The sequence below is a fragment of the Macaca thibetana genome, chromosome 12 (assembly GCF_024542745.1).
Source record: "Macaca thibetana thibetana isolate TM-01 chromosome 12, ASM2454274v1, whole genome shotgun sequence".
In the NCBI taxonomy this organism is placed as follows: Eukaryota; Metazoa; Chordata; class Mammalia; order Primates; family Cercopithecidae; genus Macaca; species Macaca thibetana.
Window position 1 is genome coordinate 94,052,378 of NC_065589.1, and position 9,866 is coordinate 94,062,243.

General features: G+C 43.8%; 2 protein-coding genes across 2 annotated transcripts in view; one reads left to right on the forward strand and one right to left on the reverse strand.

Annotated features, from left to right (window-relative positions):
• The window catches only part of KIF5C (kinesin family member 5C), a 153,658-nt gene extending 153,258 nt beyond the window's left edge, over positions 1-400 (reverse strand). Inside the window, exon 1 of the mRNA XM_050752192.1 lies at positions 243-400. Within this exon, the coding sequence (XP_050608149.1) occupies positions 243-368 (126 nt within the window). The 5' untranslated portion in view covers positions 369-400. The remainder of the gene's footprint in view (positions 1-242) is intronic.
• A 6,653-nt stretch (positions 401-7,053) lies between these two features.
• LOC126932914 (zinc finger HIT domain-containing protein 3-like) lies at positions 7,054-7,898 on the forward strand. The gene has a single exon (XM_050752212.1). The coding sequence runs from the start codon at positions 7,076-7,078 to the stop codon at positions 7,541-7,543; it is 468 nt and encodes a 155-aa protein (XP_050608169.1). The 5' UTR covers positions 7,054-7,075; the 3' UTR covers positions 7,544-7,898.
• The last annotated feature ends 1,968 nt before the right edge of the window (positions 7,899-9,866 follow it).

Below are 9,866 nucleotides of genomic sequence, written 5' to 3' on the forward strand. Positions count from 1 at the left end.
CCTCGCCCCCCACCCCCACCCCCGCCACCCCCGCCCGGCCAGCCGCCCCCGGCCGCCTCTCCACCCGCCCGGGAGGGAACCATAGGGCGGGGGGCGAGGGGTCTCTGGTCAGGTCCACCCGAGAGGCCAACCCCGCGGGAATGTCCGAGGGGGCGGCCTCAACACCTCCACTGCGTCTGGGGCATCGGGGCGCCGAGCTGCGGCGCGGAGCAGTAGGGGAGGCAGACGCCCCAGCCACTTACCCCGATCACCACGGTCTCATCGCCTTTAAATTTGGGGATGAATTTGTCTCCGCGGAGGATCTCCGCTTCGTTGAGGGGCCGGAACCGGCACATCACTTTGATGCTGCATTCGGCTGGATCCGCCATCTCGGCCGGCGGTAGGGAGGGGGCGCGGGGATGGGTGGGGGGTCGGGGCCGGGAACGACGAGGGAGGAGGCCGCGAGCCGCACCGCCCACAGCTAGGCCGCCTCCTGCAGCCTCCGACGATGATTCTCAGCAGGTCATCGCGAGCCCGGCCGGCTGGGCAGCCCCGGCCGCTCCGAGCCCGGGAAGGTGGGCAGCCTCTCCGCTCCGGCCCCTCCGGTTGCAGACCGGCCTGCCCTGGCCCTGCCCCGCCCCTGCCCAGCGCCCCCCGGCCCACCTGCCCGCGACCACGCGGCGGGCGGAGGAGGCGATGCGCAGGGAGCGAGACTCGCCGGGCTCAGACCTCCCGGGCTCCTGCGCGCTCAGCCATCCTGCATCAGCACCAGCGCTCTCTGCCGCCTTGCGACCCGCCCCTCCGCCCCGCCCCTCCGCCCCGCCCTCCCCTGGCCCGCCCCGGGACGGTGACGTCACCGTCGAGGTCCGCCCGGCCCCCGCCCGACTCCGAACGCTGTGCATCCCGGGACTTGTAGTCACTCTACCTGCCGGGGGAAGGACAGGATGCGACCTCCAAGAGCCTGCAAGTCCGATGTGGCTGCCCAAGTCAGGAACAGGATGGCGGTCATATCCAATACTTCCGGTTAAAATCTCTAGATAACTAGGTCTGGATCATCCTGCTCCCAAGAGAAAATCACTTGGGAAACATCTCCCAGTAGCCCCTGGGTTTCATTCTTCAACTTCTTCAACTTCTACCACTAGATAAGGATGGATGTTTGTTCAGAGTTTGGGATTGATTGGCCTTGGTTTAGGTTGGCGTCTAGGGCTAAACTAATCAACCAGAATCAGGGACTTTGTAAGATTATGGAGGAATCCCCTGATGGGAAGCTTCCCAAAAGAAGAGGGATGGTATTCCCAGACATGGTGCCGGGCTGGCAGAACAACTGGGTGTCCGCTCTATTTTTCCAGGACTTCCTTTTCCTTTAAGACCCAGTTCAACCCTCCTTCCGCAGAGAGATTTTCCCAGCTTACTAAACACCTATAAAGAGGCCGGGCGCGGTGGCTCAAGCCTGTAATCCCAGCACTTTGGGAGGCCGAGACGGGCGGATCACGAGGTCAGGAGATCGAGACCATCCTGGCTAACACGGTGAAACCCCGTCTCTACTAAAAATACAAAAAAAAAAAACTAGCCGGGCGAGGTGGTGGGCGCCTGTAGTCCCAGCTACGCAGGAGGCTGAGGCAGGAGAATGGCGTAAACCCGGGAGGCGGAGCTTGCAGTGAGCCGAGATCCGGCCACTGCACTCCAGCCTGGGCAACAAAGCGACACTCCGTCTCAAAAAAAAAAAAAAAAAAAAAAAAAAAACACCTATAAAGAGTTGGTGGCCCTCCTTGATGTTCCCCTAATCTCTTGTGCCTGTCTCTAGCACTGCACTTGTGCGGTGATATCTGCTTAATATCTTTGTGTCTGTAGCATCTAGCACATAGTGGGCAGCATACTGAATAAGGATTCTACCCTAGGAAGAAGCAATGCCTGAGTGTGAATCCCACCTCAGCCACTTACTAGACGTATGACCCACGGCAAGGTATTTAATTTCCTTAAGACTCAGTTTCCTCATCTCTGTCCTTGGAATAATATCATCTTGTGATTTCTGAGGGAATTAAAAGAAACGATGCTTTTAAAGCACCTGGCATGGTGCCTGACATGTATATGGTATAAGCTCTTGAAAGTTAGATGTTATTGGGTGCTGAACAAATGATCATAAAACAAATAAGTTCGTTAATTTTAGGAACACATCTGTTGCTTAAATTCGGGTAATACCTGAAAATACAAGTGTTCTCTGCCTAGCTGACAGGACAGATCTACTAAAATCAACTTTTATAAACCCTTGTTAAGTAGTACCAGTTTTATTTCCTTTCCTCATATGCAGTGGAAGTAGATTAAAAAGCACCACCTTCTCATCTGTTTTTAAATTAAGTAATTCTCAGGCTGTGGCTCAGAGACCCTTCATCTTAAATAGTCAACTTCATAATATACTGGAGAGGACAATCCAATTCTCAGTTTCCCTGAGCCCACCAGAAGATGCCCAGAACCTTGCATACACTGATTTATCTGAGGAGATCAGGATTATGTCAAGTGGACAGAGACATGTCTGTGTGTCACTGTGTTCAGTCATCATTCATTCGTTCATCTGTTCATCCATCAGCTATTAACTGAGCAAATGGCATTTGCTGTCATTCTGTAAATTTAGATTTATTAAGTGAATCCTTTTCAAGGGAGATACCACAGGGCCTCTCATTTGAAGGGAAGTTGCAAAATAAGTTATTGCCCTCAGACAGCTTAGAAACTAGTGGGAGTACAGAGGATGAAGTTCTCAGTGATGTCTGAGAAGGCTTAATATAGGAAATGGGCTAGGTAGGATTCGAAACAATTGAAAAGGGACACCAAAAGATAGGTAACAGGCCGGGCGCCGTGGCTCACGCATGTTAATCCCGGCACTTTGGGAGGCTGAGATGGGTGGATCACTTGAGGTCAGGAGTTTGAGACCAACCTGACCAACCTGGTGAAACCCGGTCTCTACTCAAAATACAAAAATTAGCCGGCCATGGTGGCACGTGCCTGTAATTCCAGCTAATATGGAGACTGAGGCAGAAGAATCGCTTGAACCCAGGAGGCAGAGATTGCAGAGAGCCAGGATTGTGCCTCTGTACTCCAGCCTGGGTGACAGAGTCAGTCTCCATCTCAGGGGAAAAAAAAAAAAGGTTGTTAACAGAAGAAAAAAAAAGATAAATTTAACTACATAAAAATTAAAACTTTTGCACATCAAAGGATGCTATCAACAGAGTGAGAAGGCAACCCATGAAATGGGAAAAATATTTACGAATAATACATCTGATAAGGAGTTAATATACAAAATATATAAAGAATACCTATAACTCACAACCAAAAAAAAATTTTAAAAATGGGCAAAGGATGATGAGCTGGGCTGGATTCCATCCTGGTAGCCAAGACTAATTCTCCCTCGAGTTCTTGGGAGATGGGCCTTTGGCAAGAAGGCTGGTGTTAGTGAAGCATGCCCGACACCACAGAAAAACCTACTTTTAAGGAAATGTAGCATCCATTGTGAACATGGAAAATTAAAGATAATTCACCATACCTGTTGTGGCTTCAGTTCCTAAAGAACTCTATCTCAGTTCTTCACTAAAAGACCTCAATAAGAAGACAGAAGTTAAACCAGAGAAAATAAGCACTAAGAGGATTACTTCCATTCAATACTTGGACCTGCAAACATCAAAAAAGCCATTGAAGAAGCTGAAAGACTCTCTGAAAGCCTTAAACTAAGATATAAAGAAGCTGAAGTCTGGAAAAAACTTGAGGAAAAGGACAAACAGGAGGAAGCACAGTGTCTACAACAGAAAAGCCAGGAAACAGGAAGAGAGAATGGTGGCACATTGGCTAAAGGTTCTTTGGAGAATGTATTGGATTCCAAAGACAAAATCCAAAAGAGCAATGGTGAAAAGAATGAAAAATGTGAGACCAAAGAGAAAGGAGCAATCACAGCAAAGGAACTATACACAATGATGACGGATAAAAACATCAGCTTGATTATCATGGATGCTCAAAGAATGCAGGATTATCAGGATTCCTGTGTTTTACATTCCCTCAGCATTCCTGAAGAAGCCATCAGTCCAGGGTGGGTTACTGTGTAGTAAAGTAGTAAACTATGTAGTAAGCAGTGAACTGTGGACCTTAGTAAATGTTACTACTTAGCATTCAAGCTAAATGGGATAAAGTAGTCTTTTCCTGTTAACCTTTTAAATGTTTGCCTCTTTTTTGGGGTGGGGGGAGGGGAAGGGGGAGGTGCATTTTGGGAGCAGAGGTTTAATAGGCAAAAGAAAGAGAAAGGAGAACAGATGTCTCATTTTCCGGGGTGAGAGGTGCCCAAATGGGACTTCCCTAAATCTTTGCTTCTTAAAGACACACCTTACCCTTTTTGAAGGTTGAAGTTACGGATTTCCTAACTTTTGATTTGGCTGTTTTCTCCTATTTGTGGTATTTAGAATCTTATCAAAAGAGAAATGAAGTTGCCTTTTCCCTTTCTCCCCAGGTGTTTGTTGACGGATTTTTCCTATTATTTTCTGTTTATAAGCATTGAATGATATGTACCAAATTGACTAAAATTGTGAACTAATTGAATTGTTTTACATATTGAAATTCCCTACATTATCTGTGACACAAAAGTATCCAAATTCTGTATGTGTGCTTAAGTTAAAAGAGTACAGTCTGTGATGCCAGATTCTATTCAAATAACTGTCACTGACTAGCCGCATTATTTCTAGCTAGTGGCCTAACATTTCTAAATTCATGTTTCCATCTGTAAAATGGGGATAATTGTAGAACCTATCTTACAGAGGTTTCAGGAGACTTCAGTGAGAAACGTTATATACACACGCACACTTTAGCACAGGTCCTGGCATGAGTAAGGACTTGATTTAAAAATTTTTCTTTCTTTTTTGGTAAAAAGGCCTTTAACCTATGAAATAATTTAAAGCGACTTGCATGGGTATGTTGTACATTACAAATCATGACAGTGGCAGAGCTAAACCTCCAGATACAGGGCTATTTTCACTATTTTGAGCATTCTTATACAGATCCTATTACCTCTCTGGGTCTTAGTTTAAAGTTATGTATTTTTTAAATTAGGTAATAAAATCTGTATAGTTCTTGGCATATTACAGATGCTTGATAAATATTTGACCTGAGGCATACAGTGCTTTGTAAATAAGCAATTTAAAAATTAGAGTTCTTAGGCCAGGTGCAGTGACTCACACCTGTAATCCCAGCATTTTGGGAGGCCAAGGTGGGCGGATAACTTGAGGTCAGGAGTTCCAGACCGGCCTGGCCAACATGGTGAAACGCCATCTTTACTAAAAATACTTCAGTCGAGTGTGGTGGCACATGCCTATAATCCAGCTACTCAGGAGACTGAGGCAGGAGAATCGCATGAACCCGGGAGGCGGAGGTTGCAGTGAGCTGAGATCCACTGAGATCCACAGTGAGTGCCACTGCACTCCAGCCTGGGCTACAGAGGGAGACTCCGTCAGAAGGAAAGAAAGAAGAAAGAGAGAAAGAGAAAGAGAGAGAGAGAGAGAAAGAAAAAGAAAGAAAGAAAGAAAGAAAGAAAGAAAGAAAGAAAGAAAGAAAGAAAGAAAGAAAGAAAAGAAAAGAAAAAAGAAAAGAAAAGAAAAGAAAAGAAAAGAAAAGAAAAGAAAAGAAAAATAAATTAAAGCTCTTTGAGAAAGACACGGTCAAAGGTGGTGGCAAGCGGTAGTCTGCCTGCTCCTGCTCCTGCTCCTGACTCACTACTGTTGCTCTCACCGAGGAACCAGTCGGTCAGGAAGCCGCGCAGCAGCAGCAGCCGTGGCTTTTAAAGATACTGGAAAAACACCTGGGGACCCGGAGGTGGCAATTATGAGCCGCAGCATAAAATCCTGGAGGAGGTGAGTGCTGACTTGATCAGAGGAGCAAAGGAAAAAAATCTCAAAGTGAAAGGACCAGTACAAATGCCTACTAAGACTTTGAGAATCGCTACAAGAAAAACTCCTTTTGGTGAAGGTTCTAAGACATGGGATCATTTCCAGATGAGAATCCACAAGCAACTCATTGACTCAGCCCTTCTGAGATTGTTAAGCAGATTACTTCCACCAGTATTGAACCAGGAGTTGAGGTGGAAGTCACCACTGGAGATGCTTAAGTCAACTATTTTAATAAATTGATTACTAGCTGTTAAAACATAAAAAATGAGCAAAGGACTTAAAAAGACATTTTTTTCAAAAAAGATATACAAATAGCCAATAATCACCATAAAAAGTATGCAATATCACTAATCATCAGGAAAATGCAAATCAAAATCACAATGAGATGCCACATCACACCCACTAGAATGGCTACTATCAAAAAAAAAAAAAAAAAAGGAAAGAAAGAAAGAAAAGAAAAGAACTGTTGACCCAGACATAAAGAAATCAAAACTCTTGTGCATGGTTAATGGAATGTAAAATGGTACGACTCCTATGAAAAACATTATGGTGGTTCCTCGAAAAATTTAAAATAGAATTTCCATATGATCCAGCAATTCTACTTCTAATACCCCCAAAAAGATTGAAATCAGGTACTCAAACAGGTATCTGTACACTTGTGTTCATAGCAGCAGTATTCACAATAGCCAAAAGATGGAAGCAACCCAAATGTCCATCAGTTGATGAATAGGTAAACAAAATATGCTGTATATATGCAATGGAATACCATTCAGCCCTAAAAAGAAGTTCTAACATGCTACAACAGAGATGAACCTTGAAGACATTATGCTAAGTGAAAGTAAGCCAGTCACAGATGGGCAAATGCTATATGATTCCACTTATATGAGGTACCTAGAGTAGTCAAGTTCATAGGGACAGGAAGCAGAATGCTGGTTGCCAGGATACAGCAGGGAGGGGGAATGAGGAGTTATTATTTAATGGGTATAAAATTTCAGTTCAGGAAGATGGAAAACATTCTAGAGACAGATGATGGTGATAACTGCGTAACAATGTAATCATAGTTAAGGCCACTGAACCGTACACTTTAAAATGGTTAAAATGGTACATTTTATGTTGTATCTGTTTTACCACAGTAAAAAAAAAAGATAAAAAAGGAAGTAAAAGTCTCCTTCCCCAAGACCATGGCGTCACTGAGATGTAGCACCATCGTCTGCGTGATCTGCTTGGAGAAGCCCAAATACCGCTGTCCGGCCTGCCGCGTGCCCTACTGCTCTGTAGCCTGCTTCCGGAAGCACAAAGAACAGTGCAACCCTGAAGCTCGTCCTGTTGAGAAAAAAATAAGATCAGCTCTTCCTACCAAAACCATAAAGCCTTTGGAAAACAAAGATGATGATGACTCTATAGCTGATTTTCTCAATAGTGATGAGGAAGAAGACAGAGTTTCTTTGCAGAATTTAAAGAATTTAAGGGAATCTGCAACATTAAGAAGCTTATTGCTCAATCCACACCTCAGGCAGTTGATGGTCAACCTCGATCAGGGGGAAGACAAAGCAAAGCTCATGAGAGCCTACATGCAAGAGCCCTTGTTTGTGGAGTTTGCAGACTGCTGTTTAGGAATTGTGGAGCCATCCCAGAATGAGGATTCTTAAGATGGATTATTGTGCTGCTTGCTCAAATGTGTGCTTGACTCCCAGAACCTGCCTGCTCCCTCTCCCAGGAGACCAGCTAGTGTGGGGGGCCCCAGGCAGAAGAGGTTTCCAGGATGCAGACTAGGTTATACATGCCTTTACCGGCATTGATGTGGCTCATGTTTCAGGCAGACGTGGGGCCCTTAAGGTGGCAAGTCCTTTATGGAGAAAAAACTTGACATTCAGATGGTTGTTTTTAAATGTTCTACTTTTGGTACAGTTGATAGACATCATAAATGATATCAAGCTTTACACTTCATATGGAGTTAAACTTGGTCAGTGTTACTAAATAAAATCAGGATGTGATTCTACTGTACATTGCATTATTCATAATTGTTTGAAATTACATCAAATAAATCAACTTATTAAATAAAAAAAAAAGAAGTAAAAAGCCGAAAAGAGGTATTTTGGTCATTGAGATGATGAGTTCCCCACTTCTCCTCTTGTATAGGAAGAACGTGGTTTGGAGAGTTGTCCCCACATCCAAGAATGGGTCTTGAATAGCCTCAGTCAAATGTGACCACCCTATTCTTTTTCCCAATGATTGTTTCAGGGATGAGCAAGATAAATGTCAAGGAGACAAAAGAAAAAGTTTGCCAAATTTGTGGAAAGAAATTGTGTTACTCTGCCTTTCCATCTCCAGCTGGAGGGAAATATCCAGCTCCAATTGCTGTTGGAAATATTCTCTGACTTCTTGGAAAACTAGACCAGAGATGAAGCCAAAGATGCATATGACAAAACCATGAGGCCAAAAAACCCGGGTCCTTGGTGACATGATCAAGCCACTGGGATCCACCAAAACCAAAGCCCACTGTGCTCTACGCTTCTTGTTCATGAGTCAATAAATTTGCCTGTTCTTTAAATCTTGAAGGTGGAGGACAGCAAGAGTCACAGTGCAGGGATCGGGTTAAGTTTATGTGCCCAAAAACAGTGAGGAAACCTGAGTGACTAGAGTGGAATTAATAAGCAATTCAGTCAAAAGGCAATTTGGAATCCAATCATGCAAAAAACTTGATGGTCAAGCGAAGGATTTTTATCATTGGACTAACCTGGAATCATCTTTGGACACAAAGCAAATCAAATAATTGTGGCAATTAGTTGGTGCTGTTGATCTTAGACTTTCTAGATCTGCATGGTCCAAGACTATAGCTACTAGCCACAAATAGCTACTGAGTACTTGAAATGGGACGAGTATGACTGAGAAACTGAATTTTTTCATTTTATTTCATTTAATTAATTAAAATTTAAATTTAGAAGCTGATACCTAATTCAGTTATTAGAAACTTTTAAGTGTGTTTGGAAAAACTTGGTAAATCCACATTTTCAATTGTAAATTTTATAAAATCTAAACACAGATCAAATATTTCTAATAAAAATTTAATGTCCATAACAAAATGGGCTGTCAGTGACTTTGAAGACAGTGTGAAAATGACTGTAAAATATTTCATTGATAATTATTTTTATTGGTTACATGTTGAAATGGAAATGATTTGGATATACTGGGTTGAATAAAATATATTAAATAATCGAATAAAACATCACCTGTGTTTCTTTTTCCTTTTTAAAATTGACTTCCAGAAACGTTTGAATTACATATGGAGCTCATGAGATATTTTTATTGAACAGCACTGATCTAGATGGCACTGTCAATTCAACATTTATTGTTCCATAAATAAGATCCAGAAAATGTACTGATGAGGAGTATTGTGTCTTGTGGATGATCCTGGACCCTTGGACTCTGGGAAAGGTGAAAAATGGAATCTAGTTTTGAGGATTTTCCCCCATGATAAAGTTTCCTCCAGTGAAGTCTCTGCACCCCTGTCTGTCAGTGGTGCTTGAAGAAATTACAGCCCAAGGCAGAGACAAAAACAGTCTTCGGCCCCATCAGCTCCTGGCTGAGATGGACATGGCAGCAGCACCAGCAGCAACAGCAGCATCATTTTGCAGGAGGACCAGAATCCCAGAGATGCAGCAGTGATAAGATCAGATAGAGTAACCATCCCACCACAAAGCTGAAAAAGGGTTTAGAATGCAACCACAGAGGAGAGGTGGGCTTCCCTTGGGAGGATGTGAGACCAACGCTTCTTCCCCCGAACATGTTAGAGGAAGGTGATCCTGAAATGGAAAGGGAAAGGGAAAGGCAAACCTGCTGTTATACAGAGAAAGTCCACGGGAGTCACCCAACTCTCCTGCTCAGCACTCTCCTCCACAAAGCCAGGCAGTCCTCAGCATGCTCCAGACACTCTACATGTGCTATCGACTCACACTCTAAAATGCCCTGTGG